Source organism: Oncorhynchus mykiss, chromosome 5 (genome assembly GCF_057628025.1).
Source record: "Oncorhynchus mykiss isolate SJ-2025 chromosome 5, ASM5762802v1, whole genome shotgun sequence".
NCBI lineage: Eukaryota > Metazoa > Chordata > Actinopteri > Salmoniformes > Salmonidae > Oncorhynchus > Oncorhynchus mykiss.
The window spans coordinates 89179631-89207551 of NC_143026.1; the positions used below are offsets into that span (position 1 = coordinate 89179631).

The 27921-nt window shown below is 44.9% G+C and overlaps 1 protein-coding gene across 6 annotated transcripts in view; it reads left to right on the top strand.

Annotated features, from left to right (window-relative positions):
* ushbp1 (Usher syndrome 1C binding protein 1) overlaps window positions 1-26953 on the top strand; it is a 30398-nt gene extending 3445 nt beyond the window's left edge. Inside the window, exons 4-15 of one of the 6 annotated variants that reach the window (XM_090236266.1) lie at window positions 1157-1320; window positions 1606-1815; window positions 2054-2391; window positions 2566-2706; window positions 6954-7042; window positions 7326-7479; window positions 7649-7892; window positions 14769-14927; window positions 21054-21151; window positions 22161-22283; window positions 22662-22837; window positions 26320-26953. In XM_090236266.1, coding sequence (XP_090092392.1) covers window positions 1157-1320; window positions 1606-1815; window positions 2054-2391; window positions 2566-2706; window positions 6954-7042; window positions 7326-7479; window positions 7649-7892; window positions 14769-14927; window positions 21054-21151; window positions 22161-22283; window positions 22662-22827 — 1886 coding nt within the window. In that variant the 3' untranslated portion in view covers window positions 22828-22837; window positions 26320-26953. Of the gene's footprint in view, window positions 1-1156; window positions 1321-1605; window positions 1816-2053; window positions 2392-2565; window positions 2707-6953; window positions 7043-7325; window positions 7480-7648; window positions 7893-14768; window positions 14928-21053; window positions 21152-22062; window positions 22284-22661 lie in introns of all 6 variants that reach the window. The other 5 variants (XM_090236269.1, XR_016496364.1, XR_016496365.1 and 2 more) reach the window with 5 other exon arrangements.
* The last annotated feature ends 968 nt before the right edge of the window (window positions 26954-27921 follow it).

Consider the following 27921-nt stretch of genomic DNA (forward strand, 5'->3'; position numbering starts at 1 on the left):
CATATCATAACCTCATCCCCAGGCTCAGTTTACCCATATCATAACCTCATCCCCAGGCTCAGTTTACCCATATCATAACCTCATCCCCAGGCTGTTTACCCATATCATAACCTCATCCCCAGGCTCAGATTACCCATATCATAACCTCATCCCCAGGCTCAGATTACCCATATCATAACCTCATCCCCAGGCTCTGTTTACCCATATCCTAACCTCATCCCCAGGCTCAGTTTACCCATATCCTAACCTCATCCCCAGGCTCAGTTTACCCATATCCTAACCTCATCCCCAGGCTCAGTTTACCCATATCCTAACCTCATCCCCAGGCTCAGTTGACCCATATCATAACCTCATCCCCAGGCTCAGTTTACCCATATCATAACCTCATCCCCAGGCTCAGTTTACCCATATCATAACCTCATCCCCAGGCTCAGTTTACCCATATCATAACCTCATCCCCAGGCTGTTTACCCATATCATAACCTCATCCCCAGGCTCAGATTACCCATATCATAACCTCATCCCCAGGCTCAGATTACCCATATCATAACCTCATCCCCAGGCTCTGTTTACCCATATCCTAACCTCATCCCCAGGCTCAGTTTACCCATATCCTAACCTCATCCCCAGGCTCAGTTTACCCATATCCTAACCTCATCCCCAGGCTCAGTTTACCCATATCCTAACCTCATCCCCAGGCTCAGTTGACCCATATCATAACCTCATCCCCAGGCTCAGTTTACCCATATCATAACCTCATCCCCAGGCTCAGTTTACCCATATCATAACCTCATCCCCAGGCTCAGTTTACCCATATCATAACCTCATCCCCAGGCTCAGTTTACCCATATCCTAACCTCATCCCCAGGCTCAGTTTACCCATATCATAACCTCATCCCCAGGCTCAGTTTACCCATATCTTAACCTCATCCCCAGGCTCAGTTTACCCATATCCTAACATCATCCCCAGGCTGTTTTCTACTGCAGAGCTGCCTGGGGACGGGATTACCAATATCCAAATGTTAGCAGTTGACTACAAAGAGTAGACAATCAATACGTTAACCACATCCTTTCACAACATTTATAATGAATAGAATGGTGTACAGATCTTTAGTGATGATCGTAATAGCGTGTTCTGCTCTGTGTTGTCCTGCAGAGGGTAGTGGTGAAGTATGGTCAGAACTCCAGGGAGTCATGTCTGTTCTGGAGGGTTCCATTAACACCAGGAGGGCCTGGGCTGCCTCTCACACTGCCTGTGGCCAGGACGGACAGATGGAACACCTCACAGCCGCCAGGGACGGCTGGGTACAAGTCACACAGGTGAGACACGGTCACAATGTCAGGTGACAAGGAATGATGTGACATCATTTTTTATTACCATGTAACAAGCTAGTTGGAATAACTCTTTATCAATGTGAATTATATTTAAACTTGTAACTTTATTTTTTACACACTAACAGGATATTTTCGAAACACAGGGTACAGTGCAGTAACTACCAGTTGAGTGACCTATGTAGGCTAATTACCACGTGGGCCTCAAAACCTAATTACCCTGGAATCATGCCTAACTAATTAAGTTATGTGTGACCTCAAACCTCTCCTCAGGTCTTAGAGGAGATGGAGAGAGAGTTTGGGATCTCGTACCCGTCTGGTCTGCCCCCCGAGGAGCGTCAGCAATACCAGAAGGACGTCCTGGCACTTCACCAGCGGAACTGTGACCTGCGCAGCAGCCTACAGAGCAGACAGGAAGAACTAGAGGGGGCAAAGGTCACGGTGGGAGACATAGAGGTTGAGAGGAACAGTCTACATGAGAGGGTAGGTGGAAGTGCAACAGGCTACATCTCAATAATCCTAGATCTAAAAGGATTTGTGTAATTAGTTTGGTGAAAACTCCACAAACTAGCCAATCAGAGCTAAGGAGAGCTATGACCATACAGTTTACTGTGTCTTTCTGATCTAGCATCATAATGCTTTGGCTGAAACCACAATGGTCAAACTATGTCTGTCTGCTGGCGAATGGCTAAACTCTCTTTGTCTATGGGTCTGGTGCCAGTTACTGGGCCTCCATAAGGCGTGGCGATCAGGCAGCCTCTCTCCTCCCTACAGCTCCTCAGGGAGCTCCAGTGGTGTGGTTCTGAGTCCTGGCTGGGCCTCCCCTGGTTCCCCTGGTTCCCCTTCATTCCTTGGCTCTCCTCCCTTCCCCGGGTCACCTCTGTTCCTCAGAAGACCCATTGCCATGGGGATCTTCCCGGCCCTCTCTACTGGGGGGGACATATCCTCCTCGGCCTCTCCATCACCCTCCCCCTGGCCTGGGAGTGTCCCACAAGGCAGCCCCTGTCGTAGCCCCAGCCCCAGCGTCAGCCTGGAGGGTGAGACAGACAGACTACAGAGGTACGTACAACTGAGAGGGTTAAATTACAGATTTACAACATGGAATAGATCCCAGATCTGCTGGTGTGGGTCAGTGTTTCCCAAGTGGTGTGTTGTGTGGTGTGTTGTGTGTTGTTGTGTGGTGTGTGTTGTGTTGTGTGTCGTGGCCTTGACCTCCCTCGTTAACCCCCACAGGTGTATAGAAAGGCTGAAGGCCCGGAACGAGCGTCTGACTGCAGCTCTGGACAAGAGAAAGGGAGAGTCTGAGCTGATCAGTATGACGCTCAGTAGACACGAAGCTGACAGCACAGCCCTGCAGATGGCTCTCCAATACTGGTACAGACACACACATGGCTATATACAGGGAGTAGACAATAACATGGCTATATACAGGAAGTAGAAAATAACATGACTATATACAGGGAGTAGAAAATAACATGGTAGAAAATAACATGACTATATACAGGAAGTAGAAAATAACATGGCTATATACAGGAAGTAGACAATAACATGTTAGAAAATAACATGACTATATACAGGAAGTAGACAATAACATGGCTATATACAGGGAGTAGACAATAACATGGCTATATACAGGGAGTAGACAATAACATGGCTATATACAGGGAGTAGACAATAACATGGCTATATACAGGGAGTAGAAAATAACATGGCTACACAAAGGAAGTAGACAATAACATGGCTATATACAGGAAGTAGTCAATAACATGGCTATATACAGGGAGTAGACAATAACATGGCTATATACAGGGAGTAGACAATAACATGGCTATATACAGGGAGTAGACAATAACATGGCTATATACAGGGAGTAGAAAATAACATGACTATATACAGGGAGTAGAAAATAACATGGCTATATACAGGAAGTAGAAAATAACATGGCTATATACAGGGAGTAGACAATAACATGGCTATATACAGGGAGTAGAAAATAACATGGCTACACACAGGAAGTAGACAATAACATGGCTATATACAGGAAGTAGAAAATAACATGGCTATATACAGGGAGTAGACAATAACATGGCTATATACAGGAAGTAGACAATAACATAGCTATATACAGGGACTAGACAATAACATGGCTATATACAGGGAGTAGAAAATAACATGGCTATATAAAGGAAGTAGAAAATAACATGGCTATATACAGGGAGTAGACAATAACATGGCTATATACAGGGAGTAGAAAATAACATGGCTACACACAGGAAGTAGACAATAACATGGCTATATACAGGAAGTAGAAAATAACATGGCTATATACAGGGAGTAGACAATAACATGGCTATATACAGGGAGTAGAAAATAACATGGCTATATACAGGGAGTAGACAATAACATGGCTATATACAGGGAGTAGACAATAACATGGCTATATACAGGAAGTAGACAATAACATGGCTATATACAGGGAGTAGAAAATAACATGGTAGAAAATAACATGGCTATATACAGGAAGTAGAAAATAACATGGCTATATACAGGGAGTAGACAATAACATGGCTATATACAGGGAGTAGAAAATAACATGACTATATACAGGGAGTAGAAAATAACATGGCTATATACAGGAAGTAGACAATAACATGGCTATATACAGGAAGTAGAAAATAACATGGCTATATACAGGGAGTAGACAATAACATGACTATATACAGGGAGTAGTCAATAACATGGCTATATACAGGGAGTAGTCAATAACATGGCTATATACAGGAAGTAGAAAATAACATGGCTATATACAGGGAGTAGACAATAACATGGCTATATACAGGGAGTAGAAAATAACATGGCTATATACAGGAAGTAGACAATAACATGGCTATATACAGGGAGTAGAAAATAACATGGCTATATACAGGAAGTAGACAATAACATGGCTATATACAGGAAGTAGAAAATAACATGGCTATATACAGGGAGTAGACAATAACATGACTATATACAGGGAGTAGTCAATAACATGGCCAACACACAGAACAGCATAACCTCTAGCTCATTCTGCATGTTTCCATTAGCAATCCAATACAGGGAGTAGTCAATAACATGACTATATACAGGGAGTAGAAAATAACATGGCTATATACAAGGAGTAGAATATAACATGGCTATATACAGGGAGTAGACAATAACATGGCTATATACAGGGAGTGGTCAATAACATGGCTATATACAGGGAGTAGACAATAACATGGCTATATACAGGAAGTAGTCAATAACATGGCTATGTACAGGGAGTAGACAATAACATGGCTATATACAGGGAGTAGACAATAACATGGCTATATACAGGGAGTAGAAAATAACATGGTAGAAAATAACATGACTATATACAGGAAGTAGAAAATAACATGGTAGAAAATAACATGGCTATATACAGGAAGTAGAAAATAACATGGTAGAAAATAACATGGCTATATACAGGAAGTAGAAAATAACATGGCTATATACAGGAAGTAGACAATAACATGGTAGAAAATAACATGACTATATACAGGAAGTAGAAAATAACATGGTAGAAAATAACATGGCTATATACAGGAAGTAGACAATAACATGGCTATATACAGGAAGTAGACAATAACATGGTAGAAAATAACATGACTATATACAGGAAGTAGAAAATAACATGGTAGAAAATAACATGGCTATATACAGGAAGTAGACAATAACATGGCTATATACAGGGAGTAGAATATAACATGGCTATATACAGGAAGTAGACAATAACATGGCTATATACAGGGAGTAGAAAATAACATGGCTATATACAGGAAGTAGACAATAACATGGTAGAAAATAACATGACTATATACAGGAAGTAGAAAATAACATGGTAGAAAATAACATGGCTATATACAGGAAGTAGAAAATAACATGGCTATATACAGGAAGTAGACAATAACATGGTAGAAAATAACACGACTATATACAGGAAGTAGAAAATAACATGGTAGAAAATAACATGGCTATATACAGGAAGTAGACAATAACATGGCTATATACAGGGAGTAGACAATAACATGGCTATATACAGGGAGTAAAAAATAACATGGCTATATACAGGAAGTAGACAATAACATGGCTATATACAGGAAGTAGAAAATAACATGGCTATATACAGGGAGTAGACAATGACATGGCTATATACAGGGAGTAGAAAATAACATGGCTACACACAGGAAGTAGACAATAACATGGCTATATACAGGAAGTAGAAAATAACATGGCTATATACAGGGAGTAGACAATAACATGGCTATATACAGGGAGTAGACAACAACATGGCTACACACAGGAAGTAGAAAAATTGAGTCCATGTGCAGGGGGAGGGGAGGTAATTGAGGTAGCTATGTACATGACTAGGCAACAAGATAGATAATAAACAGTAGCAGCAGTGTATGTGGTGAGGGTGAAAGTGTGTGTGAGTGTGTGTATGTGTGATTGTGTGTGTGTGGCGTCAGTATAGATGCGTGTACGTGATGTGCATGCGTTTGTAGTCATTATGTGTGTGTTGAGGTGCCAGTGTAAGTATGTGTCAGTGTGTGGGTAGAGTCCAGTGTGTGTCAGTGTGTGGGTAGAGTCCAGTGTGTGTCAGTGTGTGGGTAGAGTCCAGTGTGTGTCAGTGTGTGGGTAGAGTCCAGTGTGTGTCAGTGTGTGGGTCGAGTCCAGTGTGTGTCAGTGTGTGGGTAGAGTCCAGTGTGTGGGTAGAGTCCAGTGTGTGGGTCGAGTCCAGTGTGTGTCAGTGTGTGGGTCGAGTCCAGTGTGTGTCAGTGTGTGACACCGCCTGGTATATAGATCCTGGATGGCAGGGAGCTCGGCCCCAGTGATGGGCGGGGCTGTAACCTCTGTAGCGCCTTGCAGTTGTCCTACCAAGTGGGTATGCAGCTAGTCAAGATGTTCTCATTGGTGCAGCTGTCTATGTGTTTGAGGATCTGAGGGCCCATGTCAAATCTTTTCCGCCTCCCGAGGGGAACAAGGCGTTGTCGTGCCCTCTTCACAACTGTGTGGGCATTGTTCATTTCTCAGTGATGTGGGCACCGAGGAATCTGTAAGACCCGCTCCATCACAGCACCATCGATGTGGATGAGGATGATGTTAATGGATGATGTTAATGGATGATGTTAATGGGGGTGTGCTCGCCCCTCCGTTTCCTGTAGTCCACCATCAGCTCCTTAGTCTTGCTGACGTTGATGGAGAGGTTGTTGTACTGACACCACACTGCCAGGTCTCTGACCTCCTCCCTGTAGGCTGCCTCTTCGTCATCGGTGATCAGTCCTACCGCCGGTCGTGTCGTCAGCGAACTTGATGATTGTGTTTGGAGTCGTTACGCTACGTCGTAGCACTTAATCTCGTCCGACCGGCCGGCTCTTTCTCTATCGAACATGAATATGTGGTAGCAATTGAGCCTGGGGATGAAGTCATGTAGCCCTGTAACCTACACGTGTATTAAATGTACATACATTCCGTGGTGACACCTGTTCCTCTATGACCATGTGCTCTGAGAGTGTTGTCCTGCTGCTGTATATGAAACGTTTTCCCTGTTTGATCGACAGTGAGGAGTGTGAGGAGGCCTACAGTGAGTTACTGTCTGTGTACGAGGGCAGGAGACAGCAGGTCATACCACACTGGAGACACATAGCAGGTGGCTAAATCACACACACACACACACACACACACACACACACACACACACACACACACACACACACACACACACACACACACGCCTCAACTACTCTTTATGGAAAAGACACAAACACATTCGCAGTTTGCACACACACACACACACACACACACACGCCTCAACTACTCTTTATGGAAAAGACACAAACACATTCGCAGTTTGCACACACACACACACACACACACACACACACACACACACACACACACACACACTCATAACAGTTCATTCCTCTTCCCAGGCCCGGTCATGGAGAGTCAGCAGCCCAACAGTCCCAGGCCGTCCCTTAGGAGTCTAAGAACTGAGGAGTTGTCAACCTCCTTCTCAACACCAGGGGGTGCTGATGAGACAGAAACACACATCCAGACCAGGTTCCATCTCTATTATACAGCCAGGTCTGTCTGTGGCAGATCAAATAGCATCTTCTGACTATAATAGAAAAACTGTTTTGTCCACAACATGTGGACATCTCCCTTTGGCTTCATGCAATAACATTGACAAACATTTAAAACTGAAACAACATCAAAACATTGTCTGATAAAACACAACCTACTTTCACCACAGGGGGTCCGAGGTAGAGGGGTGCGAGGCGGACATTCGGGAGCGTATCGAGCGGTTGAAGCAGGACAGGGCAGCAGTGTGTGTCCCTAAGCCAGGGCCTGGGGGAGAGGGGAATCTCAGCCCAGATACAGGCACCCTGGCTGGGCTTAGAGGGACCCGTGGAGGACAAGGGGGCCAGGACACCTCCAACCCCCAGAGCACCAAGAGAGAGAAGGCTGTTCTGCTCTATGACCTGGTCACTGTCAGGGTGGGTGATATATATTGTACTATATACTCTACTGTACTGTTTCGGCTTTACATTCAATTCATGAAATATTAATCTGAATACTAGAATTATGGACATACTATTTCTGTAGTATATTTCAACAGTATAACAATAACTTTGATTATCCAACAGTATAAAAATAACTTTGATTATCCAACAGTATAAAAATAACTTTGATTATCCAACAGTATAACAATAACTTTGATATATACATGTCTGTGTATAGTTTTGACCAAAGAAAGAAAGATTGACTGTCTTTTTTGTTTTACAATAAGCAACTACACAGAGATGAAGATATCAACATAATAATCATAGTGTAATGAGCATAGCCCAGAACCATAGTGTGGAATCAGAATAATCATAGTGTAATGAGCATATCCCAGAACCATAGTGTGGAATCAGAATAATCATAGTGTAATGAGCATAGCCCAGAACCATAGTGTGGAATCAGAATAATCATAGTGTAATGAGCATAGCCCAGAACCATAGTGTGGAATCAGAATAATCATCGTGTAATGAGCATAGCCCAGAACCATAGTGTGGAATCAGAATAATCATAGTGTAATGAGCATAGCCCAGAACCATAGTGTGGAATCAGAATAATCATAGTGTAATGAGCATAGCCCAGAACCATAGTGCGGAATCAGAATAATCATAGTGTAATGAGCATAGCCCAGAACCATAGTGTGGAATCAGAATAATCATAGTGTAATGAGCATAGCCCAGAACCATAGTGTGGAATCAGAATAATCATAGTGTAATGAGCATAGCCCAGAACCATAGTGTGGAATCAGAATAATCATTGTGTAATGAGCATAGCCCAGAACCATAGTGTGGAATCAGAATAATCATAGTGTAATGAGCATAGCCCAGAACCATAGTGTGGAATCAGAATAATCATAGTGTAATGAGCATAGCCCAGAACCATAGTGTGGAATCAGAATAATCATAGTGTAATGAGCATAGCCCAGAACCATAGTGTGGAATCAGAATAATCATAGTGTAATGAGCATAGCCCAGAACCATAGTGTGGAATCAGAATAATCATAGTGTAATGAGCATAGCCCAGAACCATAGTGTGGAATCAGAATAATCATAGTGTAATGAGCATAGCCCAGAACCATAGTGTGGAATCAGAATAATCATAGTGTAATGAGCATAGCCCAGAACCATAGTGTGGAATCAGAATAATCATAGTGTAATGAGCATAGCCCAGAACCATAGTGTGGAATCAGAATAATCATAGTGTAATGAGCATAGCCCAGAACCATAGTGTGGAATCAGAATAATCATTTCAAAATAATAATTGAGTTGTTTAAATTCAGAAGGCTGCTAAATTCATCCTCATTTGCATATAGCCAGGAGAGGCCAAACTATTTAAAGAGGCAGATATTTCCAGACAGCTATTTCTAGACAGATATTTCTGGACGGACCGATTGAGTCTACATTAGTGCTTGTCTTAACATTTTTAAAATGCTGTGAGCCCTTTGGAAGCTTCCTCTGATGCACAAAAAAAAAAGAAGCTATATTTATAGTCTTGATGTCATGTACTGTCATGTTGTCTTGTCTCTGTCCTTTCCCTTCACCCTGTCTCCCTCTGCTGGTCGTGTTAGGTTACCTTTTCTCCCCCGCTTTCCCCCAGCTGTCCCTTGTCTCCTCTAACTACCCATTCACCCCGTTCCCCACCTGTTCCCTTTTTTCCCTCTGATTAGGTCCCAATATCTCTCTCTGTTTCTGCTCCTGTCCTTGTCGGATTCTTGTTTGTTTGTGTCATTCATGCCTGAACCAGACTGTCGTCATGTTTGCTGTAACCTTGTCCTGTCCTGTCGGAATCTGCCGGTCCATCTGAGCCTACCTATGTTTGGTAATTAAAGAAGCTCTGTTTAAGTTGATTCGCTTTTGGGTCCTCATTCACGCACCGTAACAGAAGAATCCGACCAAGAATGGACCCAGCGACTTCGGATCCTCTCCACTCAGCCGTCGAGATCCAGGGAGCGATGCTAGGCAGACACAAGCAGGAATTGTCTGCTGCTCGACATGCCGTTGAGACCCTGGCCACCCAAGTCTCCAACCTCACAGAACAGGTTCACCATCTCCGCCTCGATCCACCGGCCACTTCCAGGGCTTTCGAATCTCCGGAGCCCAGAATCAATAACCCGCCGTGTTACTCTGGGGAGCCCACTGAATGCCGCTCGTTCCTCACCCAGTGTGATATTGTGTTTTCTCTCCAGCCCAACACTTACTCCAGGAGCACTGCTCGTGTCGCCTACGTCATATCTCTCCTTATTGGACGGGCTCGTGAGTGGGGCACGGCAATCTGGGAGGCAAGGGCTGAGTGTACTAACCAGTATCAAGACTTTAAGGAGGAGATGATACGGGTTTTTGATCGATCTGTTTTTGGGGAGGAGGCTTCCAGGGCCCTGTCTTCCCTATGTCAAGGCAATCGATCCATAACAGACTACTCTATTGAGTTTCGCACTCTTGCTGTCTCCAGTGGCTGGAACGAGCCGGCCTTGCTCGCTCGTCTTCTGGAGGGTTTCCGCGCAGAGGTAAAGGATGAGATTCTCTCCCGGGAGGTTCCTTCCAGCGTGGATTCCTTGATTGAACTCGCTATTCGCATTGAGCGACGGGTTGATCTTCGTCGCCGAGCTCGTGGAAAGGAGCTCGCGCTCTCCGTCGCCTCCCTCTCCGCATCACTACCATCTTCCTCTGCCGGCTCGGGTGCTGAGCCCATGCAGCTGGGAGGTATCCGCATCTCGACTGAGGAGAGGGAGCGGAGAATCACCGACCGCCTCTGTCTCTATTGCGGTTCCGCTGGTCATTTTGTCACTTCATGTCCAGTAAAAGGCCAGAGCTCGTCAGTAAGCGGAGGGCTACTGGTGAGCGCTACTACTCCTGTCTCTCCTTCAAGATCCTGCACTACCTTGTCGGTCCATCTACGCTGGACCGGTTCGTCAGCTTCCTGCAGTGCCTTAATAGACTCTGGGGCGGAGGGCTGTTTTATGGACGAGACCTGGGCTCGGGAACATGACATTCCTCTCAGACAGTTAAAGGAGCCCACGGCCTTGTTCGCCCTGGATGGTAGTCCTCTCCCCAGGATTCAGCGTGAGACGCTACCTTTAACCCTCACTGTTTCTGGTAATCATAGTGAAACCATTTCTTTTTTAATTTTTCGTTCACCTTTTACACCTGTTGTTTTGGGCCATCCCTGGCTAGTTTGTCATAATCCTTCCATTAATTGGTCTAGTAATTCTATCCTCTCCTGGAACGTCTCTTGTCATGTGAAATGTTTAATGTCTGCTATCCCTCCTGTTTCCTCTGTCTCTTCTTCACAGGAGGAGCCTGGTGATTTGACAGGGGTGCCGGAGGAATATCACGATCTGCGCACGGTGTTCAGTCGGTCCAGGGCCACCTCTCTTCCTCCACACCGGTCGTATGATTGTAGTATTGATCTCCTTCCGGGAACCACCCCCCCCCCCGGGGTAGACTATACTCTCTGTCGGCTCCCGAACGTAAGGCTCTCGAGGATTATTTGTCTGTAGCTCTTGACGCCGGTACCATAGTCCCCTCCTCCTCTCCCGCCGGAGCGGGGTTTTTTTTTGTCAAGAAGAAGGACGGGTCTCTGCGCCCCTGCATAGATTATCGAGGGCTGAATGACATAACAGTGAAGAATCGTTATCCGCTTCCTCTTATGTCTTCAGCCTTCGAGATCCTGCAGGGAGCCAGGTTTTTCACTAAGTTGGACCTTCGTAACGCTTACCATCTTGTGCGCATCAGGGAGGGGGACGAGTGGAAGACGGCGTTTAACACTCCGTTAGGGCACTTTGAATACCGGGTTCTTCCTTTCGGCCTCGCTAACGCTCCAGCTGTCTTTCAGGCATTAGTCAATGATGTCCTGAGAGACATGCTGAACATCTTTGTTTTTGTTTACCTTGACGATATCCTGATTTTTTCACCGTCACTCCAGATTCATGTTCAGCACGTTCGACGTGTCCTCCAGCGCCTTTTAGAGAATTGTCTTTTTGTGAAGGCTGAGAAGTGCACTTTTCATGCCTCCTCCGTCACATTTCTCGGTTCTGTTATTTCCGCTGAAGGCATTAAGATGGATCCCGCTAAGGTCCAAGCTGTCATTGATTGGCCCGTCCCTAAGTCACGCGTCGAGCTGCAGCGCTTTCTCGGCTTCGCGAACTTCTATCGTCGTTTCATCCGTAATTTCGGTCAGGTGGCAGCTCCTCTCACAGCCCTTACTTCTGTCAAGACGTGCTTTAAGTGGTCCGTTTCCGCCCAGGGAGCTTTTGATCTCCTCAAGAATCGTTTTACATCCGCCCCTATCCTTGTTACACCTGACGTCTCTAGACAGTTCGTTGTCGAGGTTGACGCGTCAGAGGTGGGAGTGGGAGCCATCCTTTCTCAGCGCTCCCTCTCTGACGACAAGGTCCACCCATGCGCGTATTTTTCTCATCGCCTGTCGCCGTCGGAACGTAACTATGATGTGGGTAACCGCGAACTGCTCGCCATCCGGTTAGCCCTAGGCGAATGGCGACAGTGGTTGGAGGGGGCGACCGTTCCTTTTGTCGTTTGGACTGACCATAGGAACCTTGAGTACATCCGTTCTGCCAAACGACTTAATGCGCGTCAGGCGCGTTGGGCGCTGTTTTTCGCTCGTTTCGAGTTCGTGATTTCTTATCGTCCGGGCTCTAAGAACACCAAGCCTGATGCTTTGTCTCGTCTCTTCAGTTCTTCAGTAGCCTCCACTGACCCCGAGGGGATTCTCCCTGAGGGGCGTGTTGTCGGGTTGACTGTCTGGGGAATTGAGAGGCAGGTAAAGCAAGCACTCACTCAAACTCCGTCGCCGCGCGCTTGTCCTAGGAACCTTCTTTTCGTTCCCGTTCCTACTCGTCTGGCCGTTCTTCAGTGGGCTCACTCTGCCAAGTTAGCCGGCCACCCTGGCGTTCGGGGTACGCTTGCTTCCATTCGCCAGCGTTTCTGGTGGCCCACCCGGGAGCATGACACGCGTCGTTTCGTGGCTGCTTGCTCGGTCTGCGCGCAGACTAAGTCCGGTAACTCTCCTCCTGCCGGCCGTCTCAGGCCGCTTCCTATTCCCTCTCGACCGTGGTCTCACATCGCCTTAGATTTTGTCACCGGACTGCCTTCGTCAGCGGGGAAGACTGTTATTCTTACGGTTGTCGATAGGTTCTCTAAGGCGGCTCATTTCATTCCCCTTGCTAAGCTTCCTTCTGCTAAAGAGACGGCACAAATCATCATCGAGAATGTTTTCAGAATTCATGGCCTTCCGTCAGACGTCGTTTCGGACAGAGGTCCGCAATTCACGTCTCAATTTTGGAGGGAGTTTTGCCGTTTGATTGGGGCTTCCGTCAGTCTCTCTTCCGGCTTTCACCCCCAGTCTAACGGTCAAGCAGAACGGGCCAATCAGACTATTGGTCGCATCTTACGCAGTCTTTCTTTTCGCAACCCTGCGTCTTGGTCAGAACAGCTCCCCTGGGCAGAATACGCCCACAACTCGCTTCCTTCGTCTGCGACCGGGCTATCTCCTTTTCAGAGTAGCCTCGGGTACCAGCCTCCGTTGTTCTCATCTCAGTTCGCCGAGTCCAGCGTCCCCTCCGCTCAGGCTTTTGTCCAACGTTGCGAGCGCACCTGGAAGAGGGTCAGGTCTGCACTTTGCCGTTATAGGGCGCAGACTGTGAGAGCTGCTAATAAGCGTAGAACTAAGAGCCCTAGATATTGTCGCGGTCAGAGAGTTTGGCTCTCCACTCAGAACCTTCCCCTTAAGACGGCTTCTCGCAAGTTGACCCCGCGGTTCATTGGTCCATTCCGTATCTCTCAGGTCATTAATCCTGTCGCAGTGCGACTTCTTCTTCCGCGATATCTTCGTCGCGTCCACCCGGTCTTCCATGTCTCCTGTGTTAAGCCCGTTCTTCGCGCCCCCGCTCGTCTTCCCCCCCCCCCCCCCATCCTTGTCGAGGGCGCACCTATCTACAGGGTCCGTAAAATCTTGGACATGCGTCCTCGGGGCCGTGGTCATCAGTACCTAGTTGACTGGGAGGGGTACGGTCCTGAGGAGAGGAGTTGGGTTCCCTCTCGGGACGTGCTGGACCGTGCGCTGATTGATGATTTCCTCCGTTGCCGCCAGGTTTCCTCCTCGAGTGCGCCAGGAGGCGCTCGGTGAGTGGGGGGGTACTGTCATGTACTGTCATGTTGTCTTGTCTCTGTCCTTTCCCTTCACCCTGTCTCCCTCTGCTGGTCGTGTTAGGTTACCTTTTCTCCCCCGCTTTCCCCCAGCTGTCCCTTGTCTCCTCTAACTACCCATTCACCCCGTTCCCCACCTGTTCCCTTTTTTCCCTCTGATTAGGTCCCAATATCTCTCTCTGTTTCTGCTCCTGTCCTTGTCGGATTCTTGTTTGTTTGTGTCATTCATGCCTGAACCAGACTGTCGTCATGTTTGCTGTAACCTTGTCCTGTCCTGTCGGAATCTGCCGGTCCATCTGAGCCTACCTATGTTTGGTAATTAAAGAAGCTCTGTTTAAGTTGATTCGCTTTTGGGTCCTCATTCACGCACCGTAACACTTGACCCTAAAGGAATCATTTACTAACGACTAGTGTGTTCTTCAGGACATGTCTGAGATTGACTATGTGGTCATGTCTTGTCTTTGTGAACCTCTTTATCTCAGTTGGTAGAGTGTGACGCTTGCATTGTCACAATAGTGGGTTCTATTCCGGGACCCCCCCCCATAGGTAAAACATGTATGACTGACTGACTGTAAGACAAGACGCTTTGGATAACAGCGTCTGCTGAAGGGAATACATTATTATATGATCTATATATTATATATTATACAGGAGGAGATGTCGGAGCTGCGAGGTTTAATCCGTCTGACGGAGAAGGAGCGGAGGTGTCTGGACTGGAGTCTAATGGCCCAGAAGGCCCAGGATGCAGCTGGAGCCCTGATCTCTGAGAGCCTCGCTGAGGAGATAGAGGACAGGAGGACAGAACAGCAGGTAACAACCCTAACCTTAACTTGAATCTAACCTAACCATCTGAGAGCCTCGCTGAGGAGATAGAGGACAGGAGGACAGAACAGCAGGTAACAACCCTAACCTATCCCTAACCTTAACTTGAATCTAACCTAACCATCTGAGATTCTCGCTGAGGAGAAAAAGGACGGGGACCGAACAGCAGATAGCAACCCCAACCCTAACTTAACCTAACCACCTGAGAGCCTCACTGAAGAGATAGAGGACAGGACAGGACAGAACAGCAGATAGCAACCCTAACCCTAACTTTAACTTAACCATCTGAGAGCCTCACTGAAGAGATAGAGGACAGGACAGGACAGAACAGCAGATAGCAACCCCAACCCTAACTTAACCATCTGAGAGCCTCACTGAAGAGATAGAGGACAGGACAGAACAGCAGGTAGCATGACATCACATCACAATCTGATCTGATTCTTCTGATCAATGACCTTGATGATCTTTTACTTGCATATGTATCCTCCTACTTTGAAGGGGTAAGCCGAGAAGGTGCTTGAGTCTCTAGACGATCCTATCCACCAATCAGGGCTGTGTATGTAAATATATTTCATGTTTTTTTTTCAATAACTTTGGTGATGTTTTCGCAAGTGTGTGGGGCATTTTCAAATCTCTTAGTACAAAACGTCAAACTGGTAATACCAACCTGGTCTCAGAGCATTTTGTATTAATCTGTATGTACAGTGCCTTTGGAAAGTATTCAGACCCTTGACTTTTTCCACACTTTTTTACATTACAGCCTAATTCTGAAATTGATTCAATAAAAATACATCCTCAGCAATCTACACACAATACCCCATAATGACATTACAATACCCCATAATGACATCACAATACCCCATAATGACATCACAATACCCCATAATGACATCACAATACCCCATAATGACATCACAATACCCCATAATGACAAAGCGAAAACAGGTTTTTAGAAATGTTTGTAAATGTATTAAAACCAAAGAACAGAACTACCTTATTTACATAATTATTCAGATCCTTTGATATGAGACTCTAAATTGAGCTCAGGTGCATCCTGTTTCCATTGATCATCCTTGAGATGTTTCTACAACTTGATTGGAGTCCACCTGTGGTAAATTACATTTATTGGAAAGGCACACACCTGTCTATATGTCCTACAGTTGACAGTGCATGTCAGAGCAAAAACCAAGCCATGAGGTCGAAGGAATTGTCCGTAGAGCTCTGAGACAGGATTGTGTCGAGGCACAGATCTGGGGGAAGGGTACCAAAACATTTCTGCAGCATGGCAGTTTCCCAAGAACACAGTGACCTCCATCATTCTTAAATGGAAGAAGTTTGGAACCACCAAGACTCTTCCTAGAGCTGACTGCCTGGTCAAACTGAGCAATCGGAGGAGAAGGGCCTTGGACAAGAACCAGATGGTCACTCTGACAGAGCTCTAGAGTTTCTCAGTGGAGATGGGAGAACCTTCCAGAAGGACAACCATCTCTGCAGCAATCCACAAATTAGGCATTTATGGTGAGTGGCCGGCCTGAAGCTCCTCCTCAGTAAAAAGCACATGACAGCCCGCTTGGAGATTGCCAAAAGGCACCTAAAGGACTCTCAGACCATGAGAAACAATATTCTCTCATCTGATGAAACCAAGATTGAACTCTTTGGCCTGAATGCCAAGCGTTACTATGGCCTATTTATTGCCTTTTATTGCCTCATGCCATTTGCACACACTGTATATAGACTTTTTTTTCCTATTGTGTTATTGACTGTACGCTTGTTTATTCCATGTGTAACTCTGTGTTGTTGTTTGTGTCACACTGCTTTGCTTTATCTTGGCCAGGTTGCAGTTGTAAATGAGAACTTGTTCTCAACTAGCCTACCTGGTTAAATAAAGGTGAAAAAAAAAATATTAAAATAAATAAAAGGGGAAGGATTATCTAAAATGGTTACAGTTAGTGGAAGGGTTAGCTAACAGGGTTACAGTTAGTGGAAGGGTTAGCTAACAGGGTTACAGTTAGTGGAAGGGTTACCGTTAGGGGAAGGGTTAGCTAACAGGGTTACAGTTAGTGGAAGGGTTATCTAAAATGGTTACAGTTAGTGGAAGGGTTAGCTAACAGGGTTACAGTTAGTGGAAGGGTTAGCTAACAGGGTTACAGTTAGTGGAAGGGTTAGCTAACAGGGTTACAGTTAGTGGAAGGGTTAGCTAACAGGGTTACAGTTAGTGGAAGGATTATCTAAAATGGTTACAGTTAGTGGAAGGGTTAGCTAACAGGGTTACAGTTAGTGGAAGGGTTAGCTAACAGGGTTACAGTTAGTGGAAGGGTTAGCTAACAGGGTTACAGTTAGTGGAAGGGTTAGCTAACAGGGTTACAGTTAGTGGAAGGGTTAGCTAACAGGGTTACAGTTAGTGGAAGGGTTAGCTAACAGGGTTACAGTTAGGGGAAGGATTATCTAAAATGGTTACAGTTAGTGGAAGGGTTAGCTAACAGGGTTACAGTTAGTGGAAGGGTTAGCTAACAGGGTTACAGTTAGTGGAAGGGTTAGCTAACAGGGTTACAGTTAGTGGAAGGGTTAGCTAACAGGGTTACAGTTAGTGGAAGGGTTAGCTAACAGGGTTACAGTTAGTGGAAGGGTTAGCTAACAGGGTTACAGTTAGGGGAAGGGTTAGCTAACAGGGTTACAGTTAGTGGAAGGGTTAGCTAACAGGGTTACAGTTAGTGGAAGGGTTAGCTAACAGGGTTATAGTTAGTGGAAGGGTTAGCTAACAGGGTTACAGTTAGGGGAAGGGTTAGCTAACAGGGTTACAGTTAGTGGAAGGGTTAGCTAACAGGGTTACAGTTAGGGGAAGGGTTAGCTAACAGGGTTACAGTTAGTGGAAGGGTTAGCTAACAGGGTTACAGTTAGTGGAAGGGTTAGCTAACAGGGTTACAGATAGTGGAAGGGTTAGCTAACAGGGTTACAGTTAGTGGAAGGGTTAGCTAACAGGGTTATAGTTAGTGGAAGGGTTAGCTAACAGGGTTACAGTTAGTGGAAGGGTTAGCTAACAGGGTTACAGTTAGGGGAAGGGTTAGCTAACAGGGTTACAGTTAGTGGAAGGGTTAGCTAACAGGGTTACAGTTAGTGGAAGGGTTAGCTAACAGGGTTATAGTTAGTGGAAGGGTTAGCTAACAGGGTTACAGTTAGGGGAAGGGTTAGCTAACAGGGTTACAGTTAGTGGAAGGGTTAGCTAACAGGGTTACAGTTAGGGGAAGGGTTAGCTAACAGGGTTACAGTTAGTGGAAGGGTTAGCTAACAGGGTTACAGTTAGTGGAAGGGTTAGCTAACAGGGTTACAGATAGTGGAAGGGTTAGCTAACAGGGTTACAGTTAGTGGAAGGGTTAGCTAACAGGGTTACAGTTAGTGGAAGGGTTACCGTTAGTGGAAGGGTTAGCTAACAGGGTTACAGTTAGTGGAAGGGTTAGCTAACAGGGTTACAGATAGTGGAAGGGTTAGCTAACAGGGTTACAGTTAGTGGAAGGGTTAGCTAACAGGGTTACAGTTAGTGGAAGGGTTAGCTAACAGGGTTACAGTTAGTGGAAGGGTTAGCTAACAGGGTTACAGTTAGTGGAAGGGTTAGCTAACAGGGTTACAGTTAGTGGAAGGGTTAGCTAACAGGGTTACAGTTAGTGGAAGGGTTACCGTTAGTGGAAGGGTTAGCTAACAGGGTTACAGTTAGTGGAAGGGTTAGCTAACAGGGTTACAGTTAGTGGAAGGGTTAGCTAACAGGGTTACAGTTAGCTAACAGGGTTACAGTTAGGGGAAGGGTTAGCTAACAGGGTTACAGTTAGCTAACAGGGTTACAGTTAGTGGAAGGGTTAGCTAACAGGGTTAAGGTTAGGGGAAGGATTAGCTAACAGGGTTACAGTTAGTGGAAGGGTTAGCTAACAGGGTTACAGTCAGGGGAAGGGTTAGCTAACAGGGTTACAGTTAATGGAAGGGTTAGCTAACAGGGTTACAGTTAGCTAACAGGGTTACAGTTAGTGGAAGGGTTAGCTAACAGGGTTACAGTTAGTGGAAGGGTTAGCTAACAGGGTTACAGTTAGCTAACAGGGTTACAGTTAGTGGAAGGGTTAGCTAACAGGGTTACAGTTAGTGGAAGGGTTAGCTAACAGGGTTACAGTTAGTGGAAGGGTTAGCTAACAGGGTTACAGTTAGTGGAAGGGTTAGCTAACAGGGGTACAGTTAGTGGAAGGGTTATCTTGGCGAATCCAAGCTTGATATTGGTCTGAATTGATGTCATCATCGCGTGCCTCATCAATGGCCAGAAGGAGGGTGGCTCATTGGGGATGGAAAACATGATCCTTTCACATCTATAGTAATCCTATATTTATATTTTACCATATTGTATTGTACTTGTATATTGTCGTGGACCTGTCTGGCTCAATTAGTAAGAGCATAGCAGTAGAAACGCCAAAGTTGTGGTTTCGATTCCCACTGGGGTCAAATAGGACAATGTATTGTCATCACTTTGGATAAAGTGTGACGTCTGCTATGTAAATGACAGATATTATGGTGTTACAGTACAGTATTGGCCAATGCAATTTTATTAAAGCGGTGTGAAACCCTCTATCAAGAAGACACCAGCAACTTCATGTTGGATACATGTTTATTGTACAGGCCATTTGTAACGTACAGTGTATCTCATCTCGTCAATATCATAATAACACATTACAGCATGTATCATACTTAATATCTTTATACTTTATAAACATACATTTTCATTATGTAGTTCTCAATCTGTGGTAGACAAACTAGTTTAAAATCTATAGGCATAAATTATTCATAAATTATTATAAAGTCATAGTAAAATGCATTTTAACAAATGACAAGACAATTATATAAAGAGTAATGTGAGCTTTGCGAAAGGAAATGACTTAAAATAATTACTTCATATGTCTTGTAATGTGAACTGTGTATTTCTAGATGAAACGTTTGATAGAAATGCAACTTTATGATTGTGTGTGTTGTACTTAGTCAATTGAAAATCAGCTTATGGTCTTGAAATAACTGCCCTTTTAATGATCTGTTATGAGTTTTGTACTAAGAGTTGTGAAAATGTACCAACACCCACAAAATCAGACCGAGCATTTCAAAAGGAGGCTCAGGGAAATACAGTATAAAACATATATATTTCGAGTTGTTTTCATGAAATAAACACAGCGATTTATTAGACATACGGAGATGATTTAAAATCTGAATTTCTCGTCAATCATCTTGGGAAAACACGTATACTTAAGTGGAAATCAACCAGTCCTCCATCGTTAACACAACGGAAAGGTCACATGCTTTATTATCTAAATGTTGACAGTTTGTGGGCGACAGAGACACAAAATTGTGTAGTTTGAGGTCATGTGGCGGAGATTGATGCAGGCGCTGGAGATGGAGGGGGTGAGCAGGTGGGTCTGGAGATGAGGGTGTGAGCAGGTGGGTCTGGAGATGGAGGGGGTGAGCAGGTGGGTCTGGAGATGGAGGGGGTGAGCAGGTGGGTCTGGAGATGAGGGTGTGAGCAGGTGGGTCTGGGCAGGTGTGATGTTGTTGATGTTGGTGTGCGTCTCTATGCTGTTTACATGTGTATGTTTTCTATTGTTTAAACAACAAACAACGTACCAAAAAATTATTAATAACAGATGGGTAGCCTCTCTCTCCCTCCCTCCCTCCCTCCCTCCCTATGTAACTGACTGTCTGTCTGTCTACTGTAGAATCACTACATCTTACCAATGCTTTGCGTCTGTTGTGTAGCAGGTTCAAACCCTGCTCTGGGAATTCCCCCTTAATCACATCCTTTAACTTTAACCGAAGTCATGAGTTCAATGACACAGGCCCAATGACACAGGCCCAATGACACAGGCCCACTGACACAGGCCCACTGACACAGGCCCAATGACACAGGCCCAATGACACAGGCCCAATGACACAGGCCCAATGACACAGGCCCAATGACACAGGCCCAATGTGTTTCTGTCGCCGTTATTGTAGACGACCTATGACACCACATTGCATCAGAGGGATATACAGCTTAGCACGCTAGGAGCTAATGAGGATCTAATTACCTGTCATCTATTTGCCTGTTGTGTGTTCCAGAGGACTTCTGAGAACGAGGATAAGCTAAGCAGCGATGGAGACATCCCTGGGCCTCAAAACCGTGCCATCCTTCGAGAGCTACAGGCTGTCCTGCAACGGTCAGAAACACTTAAAATATATATATATAAGGGAATATTTTCATACGGTTTCCAGGTTATGGGATAACATTTTAAGATGACACAACTTTGAAGTCAAGTGTGAAGTTACAGAAATGTTCCAAACAATGTCAAATAAAAATTGCTCCATGAATCAAGGTTAAAGTAACATCACCCAAATGTTTCTGCTCTGGAATGTTCTCTAAGGGACATTCTCAGAACACTGAGGACAAATAGAACACTGAGGACAAATAGAACTCTGAGGAACACAATTCCCAGAGACGGGTTCAGGGATCCAAACTAGCTGTGTCTCTCCGCCATCTCACAACCTTCCCTGAAAGCCTATCTGTTTGTAGACCATATAGTATTGGTACTTTGCATTGAATGTAGAACGTATAACGAGAAAATATGTCCTTAACTGACTATACCCTAAAGGCATGTTTATCATCATGGGGTACTAGCATTACTTGCATTGAGCATGTATCTTAAACAAAAGGCATTCTGTAGTGTGTGTGTGTGTGTGTGTGTGTGTGTGTGTGTGTATGAGAAGGTGTGTGTGTGTGTGTGTGTGTGTGTGTGTATGAGAAGGTGTGTGTGTGTATGTGTGTATGTGTGTGTGTGTTTGTGTTTGTACTTACAAAGAGGCTGATCACAATCACCTCAGCCCATACAAGCCATCTCTCAGGGCATCTGTTGCCGGGTGTTAGACTGTTGCTTAGGAACGCTATCAGCAGAAATGCAGACTGAGGATGTAAATTGTTAATGGCTGTCTGCTGGGGCTTACATGGGGTTATACCTTCCAGATTGGCACTGAGGGTCCTTGAAGTTGGGTGTGTGTGGAATGAGAGAGAGTGTTTTGTTGTGCCTCAGGCTTTGTTCAAATACTTAAAAAATGCACCCTGCCTTACTTGCAGTAATGGGGCTGGGTGGTCATGTTGAGGGAAATTAAGTACCACATCCACTACGAAGCTTTGTGGAACAGGAAAGTCACCCCTGTGCTGTGGTCTCCCAGGGAGCAGGTGCTGAAGAGGAGAGTGTCGGCGGTGAGGGAGTCTCTGGACTTGGTTCTCTCCGACAGCGCCTCTCGCAGGAGAGACAACGATGAGCAGATGGCTCGGCTCGCACAAGCTCACAGGTAACCAGGAAACACACTTCCTACTTATATGACCACTTCCTGTCCACTACTTACCTCTATGACTACTTCCAGTTCGCTCTCTGTAGTATCTCTTTGACATACAGAGAGTGAGTGGGTGTGCAGGTTTCTTGCTGTATCCCTACACTAAAACACCTGATTCAGTTATTCAAGGTCTTGATGTGCAGCTGATAAGTGGAGTCAGATGTTAGCTAGATTGGGGCTGGAGTTAAATCCGGTTCGCTTGACTCTGTACATCTTTCTCTGTTTTATAATGTTGTCTCCAGCTAGAGCATTCTGTAACTTTTAATGAGCTAATCAATTCAATCAATCAATAAATTTAGTGAGTGGCTCTGACAGCCATCTGTCTCTGTTTTGCAGCAAGGCCACAGGGTCGTACCGGAACGCTCGCAGGAAGTACAGGGAGAAGCTGTGGAGGCTGGAGAGTCAGGTGTCAGCAATGTCAGATCGTCACATGACCCAGATCGGGGCCCTGAAGGCCACGCTGGAGGCCATGGAGTGCAGGAGGGAGGAGACTGTACTCTGACTGAGCTGAGGTCAGCTTCTGGGGACATTGGTCCTAACTTCTGGTACAGGGTCAGATATTATAATCCAAAATGGTTCGGATGAATTTGGGATTTGAGAGTTAGGATTAGCCTCGTACTACCATCCTGATCTCACGAGTTTACATAAAATATGTTTTACTATCCCTACTTTACTACACCTACTTTACTACATCTACTTTACTACACCTACTTTACTACACCTACTTTACTACATCTACTTTACTACATCTACTTTACTACACCTACTTTACTACATCTACTTTACTACATCTACTTTACTACACCTACTTTACTACATCTACTTTACTACACCTACTTTACTATCCCTACTTTACTACTTCTACTTTACTACAGCTACTTTACTACATCTACTTTACTACACCTACTTTACTATTGTTACTTTACTACACCTACTTTACTACACCTACTTTACTACATCTACTTTACTACACCTACTTTACTACAACAACTTTACTATCCCTACTTTACTACATCTACTTTACTATCCCTACTTTACTACATCTACTTTACTACACCTACTTTACTACACCTACTTTACTACACCTACTTTACCACCTCTACTTTACTACACCTACTTTACTACCACTACTTTACTACACCTACTTTACTACACCTACTTTACTATACCTACTTTACGACACCTACTTTACAACACCTACTTTACTACACCTACTTTACTATAGCTACTTTACTACACCTACTTTACCACCTCTACTTTACTACACCTACTTTACTACACCTACTTTACTATTGTTACTTTACTACCGCTACTTTACTACAGCTACTTTACTACACCTACTTTACTACACCTACTTTACTACACCTACTTTACTACACCTACTTTACCACCTCTACTTTACTACAGCTACTTTACTACCACTACTTTACTACATCTACTTTACTATTGTTACTTTACTACCGCTACTTTACTATACCTACTTTACTACATCTACTTTACTATTGTTACTTTACTACCGCTACTTTACTATACCTACTTTACTACAGCTACTTTACTACAGCTACTTTACTACCGCTACTTTACTACCACTACTTTACTATACCTACTTTACTACATCTACTTTACTATTGTTACTTTACTACCGCTACTTTACTATACCTACTTTACTACACCTACTTTACCACCTCTACTTTACTACAGCTACTTTACTACAGCTACTTTACTACCACTACTTTACTACATCTACTTTACTATTGTTACTTTACTACCGCTACTTTACTATACCTACTTTACTACATCTACTTTACTATTGTTACTTTACTACCGCTACTTTACTATACCTACTTTACCACACCTACTTTACTATAGCTACTTTACTACACCTACTTTACCACCTCTCCTTTACTACATCTACTTTACTACACCTACTTTACTACACCTACTTTACTATTGTTACTTTACTACTGCTACTTTACTACAGCTACTCTACTACACCTACTTTACTACACCTACTTTACTACACCTACTTTACCACCTCTACTTTACTACAGCTACTTTACTACACCTACTTTACTACACCTACTTTACTACACCTACTTTACCACCTCTACTTTACTACAGCTACTTTACTACAGCTACTTTACTACCACTACTTTACTACCACTACTTTACTACATCTACTTTACTATTGTTACTTTACTACCGCTACTTTACTACACCTACTTTACTACATCTACTTTACTACCGCTACTTTACTACAGCTACTTTACTATCCCTACTTTAGGTTTTGGCCTTTCTAGGGAGTTTTTCCTAGCCACCGTGCTTCTACACCTGCATTGCTTGCTGTTTGGGGTTTTAGGCTGGGTTTCTGTACAGCACTTTGAGATATCAGCTGATGTACGAAGGGCTATATAAATACATTTGATTTGATTTGATTTGATTTACTACCGCTACTTAAGACAGCTACTTTACTACAACAACTTTACTATCCCTACTTTACTACAGCTACTTTACTACAGCTACTTTACTACACCTACTTTACTACAGCTACTTTACTAAGCTGCTTTACATTACTAATCTACTTTACTACAGCTACTTTACTACAGCTACTTTACTACACCTACTTTACTACAGTTACTTTACTAAGCTACTTTCCATTATTAATCTACTTTACTACATCTACTTTACCATCCCTACTTTACTACAGCTACTTTACTACACCTACTTTACTACAGCTACTTTACTACAGCTACTTTACTAAGCTACTTTACATTACTAATCTACTTTACTAAGCTACTTTACTAATCTACTTTACTAAGCTTGCGGAATCAGGATGGTAGTACGAAGCCAAGTAAGGATTGGACTGATGATCAAATAATCTGATCCTTGATCTGTGGTTAGTGGCAACTACTCTTGCCAGCCGTGCCTCCATTCTGGCCATATAGAGACGATGATGTGTTATCTTCATTCAAGAAAATGGCAGCATTATCCACATGCTCAGATCCAGAGAGCTGTAAGCATCTGAGCCTGGTTAGGATTTGACCCTGAGGTCTAGGGTTATTTTCCCACACAGCCTGACTCTATGAAGCCTGGCCCTGCTCCTCTGATCTGACAGTGGAGAGGTGATGAGGTCTGATGTGTCTACGCTCACCGCTCGTCTTGTTTCTGGTGCTTTTTCACAACCTATATCTCTCTCTTCCCTCTTCCTCTCATGCTCTCTCGCTCTCCTTTTCCCTCTCTTCATCTTTCTCCATCTTCTTGCCCCCCCTCCATCTCATTCACTATCTCCTTCTCTCCTCTCCCGTCCTCTCTTCATTCATCTCCCTCTCTCCCCCTCTGCCCTGTCTGAGGCGTCTGGCCAGCTGCAGCTGTGACCAGCGGTCAGGAGGTTAAGGCAAAGGTTGAGTGTCACACCCACCGGGTCACAGCGGTGCCTGGCTGTTGTGTCAACCTCTGAATGGAGGGTTAAGGGGGCCAGAGTTGGAGGTGAGCCCCTGCTACCCTGACTTTTGCCTGAGCTTGCCCTCTGTGGCAGCAGGGGTCATCAGGGTGGATCTGCTGCCCTGTTCCCCTCTCCCTGGGTCTCCCTGTGTCTCCCTGTGTCTCCCTGTGTCTCCCTGGGTCTCTCTGGGTCTCTCTGGGTCTCTCTGGGTCTCCCTGGGTCTCTCTGGGTCTCTCTGGGTCTCTCTGGGTCTCCCTGTGTCTCCCTGTGTCTTAATGACCATTGTTATAATAGCTGCTATTAGAACATAGTATACAATTATCATTCCATTTTGCTTTCTCTCTCTGTCTCTCTTTCTCTCTCTCCCTGTCTATCCCTCTCTCTCCCCTGTCTATCCCTCTCTCTCTCTCCCTCTCTCCCCCAATCTCTTACTCTCTCTGTCTCTCTCTCCCTGTCTCCCCCTCTCTCTCCACCCTCTCTCTCTCCCTCTCTCCCCCGTCTCTAACTCTGTCTCTCTCGCTCTCGTTCTCACTGCTGTGCGTTTGCCTCCAGCTCATCAAAGGGTCTCAATCCAGGTTCTAACCTCTGGTTGACTCTGCTTTCCTGGCAAAAGATGTCACAAGAAGGGGGAAAATAGAAGGAGACATTGATGCACTCACCCATGTCTATAGCGTTGTTACAGTAAACATCATGTGCTTATGTCCTTATAGTAATGTGTGATTTCTCTACAGTCTCAGGACTCAGCGTCTGTATGATTAGGGTCCAGCTGATGATCATGTATTTACATCAACTGAAATGTGTTTCCAAATGACTGTTTTGAATTATTGAATGAACTTATCTCCTTCGTTTGGAATGATATCATGCTACTGAAAGACATATAGAATCTATTTTTAAAAAAAGGACAAGTTTAATATAATCCTGGTGTAACGATCTAATGCAGGAAATGTGGATACGAAGTGTGTTTGCTTTGCATAAGGGGTATATCAAAAATGATCTGTGAACAGATTGAGGAAACAGCGGATCTGTAGATGCCTGGGAACAAGTCCCGTTGCCATTATTACACAATAACAGAGGCTGTCAATCACACACACAGAGGGCAATGACCCTAGGGTTGAAGGTCACCTCATTTACTCTCTGCATCCGTATCTCATTTAAATAAATTGTCCTGCTAAGCCGTATAAAGAGATCACCGGCTGTTCCCTGCTCCTTTATTTCTCAGGCTATCCCTCTCTCTCTCTCCCTGTACGCTCTCTGTTCTCTCCCTGTAATGTTACAATACCCTGACTAGTGATATGACGACACAGCCTGCCAGAACACCACCTGGTAGCTGTTGGCACTATAGAGGGGTCAGAGATTTCCTCTCCGCTGTCAATTTAAAATGACCCATCACGTCGGCTTTGTGCTCTCGCCCACGCGTGCAATGACACCCGACCATCCACATCGCCAGCAGCCAAACGATCCCGTCATCACTGAGCCCAGACAGATAGGGTGACCCAGGCAACTCCACAACACAATCACACACACACACACATGTCTGTTCAGAAACACAATGGCCGACCGTTGTAATAGTCACGAATGGGTCTCGCCACATCCTTATCAGTCACACCGGACTGGACACAGTGCAGCCGACAACAACAAGTTGCTTTTGTAGGGTGTAGTAGGATTTAGCCTACATTCAATGACCTAAAGGGCTTTATGAACAAATGGTTTGTCCCTACTGGCACCCTATTCCCTATATAGTGCACTACTTTTGGCAAGATCCTTATGGCACTAAGTGGTGCACTATATGGGGAATAGGGTGCCATTTGGGATGGAACCTAAGCCCTGATCATGTCGGGTCCCAGATAAGGCCATCACGGAGAGCAACCAACCTAATTAAGGTCATTTAGCGCTTCAGCCTCTCTGTAAAGAGGGGGATTATGGGACTAAGGTCTGGAGAGGTGAAGGCCGTGGAGGGGAGTGGTTCATGTCTGCTGGGCTGGATGATAATCCAGTTAGTTTAACTCGGAGATGTCTTAGACCCGTTAGCCAGGGCCTCTGTCTGCCTGGCCTCAGCTAACCCGTTCTCCACCGTCTTGCCTTCCGCTCCTTCCGTCCACAGTAACTAGCTGAACAACAGATTTAACAGGAGACAGGAAATGGAGATGGACGCCG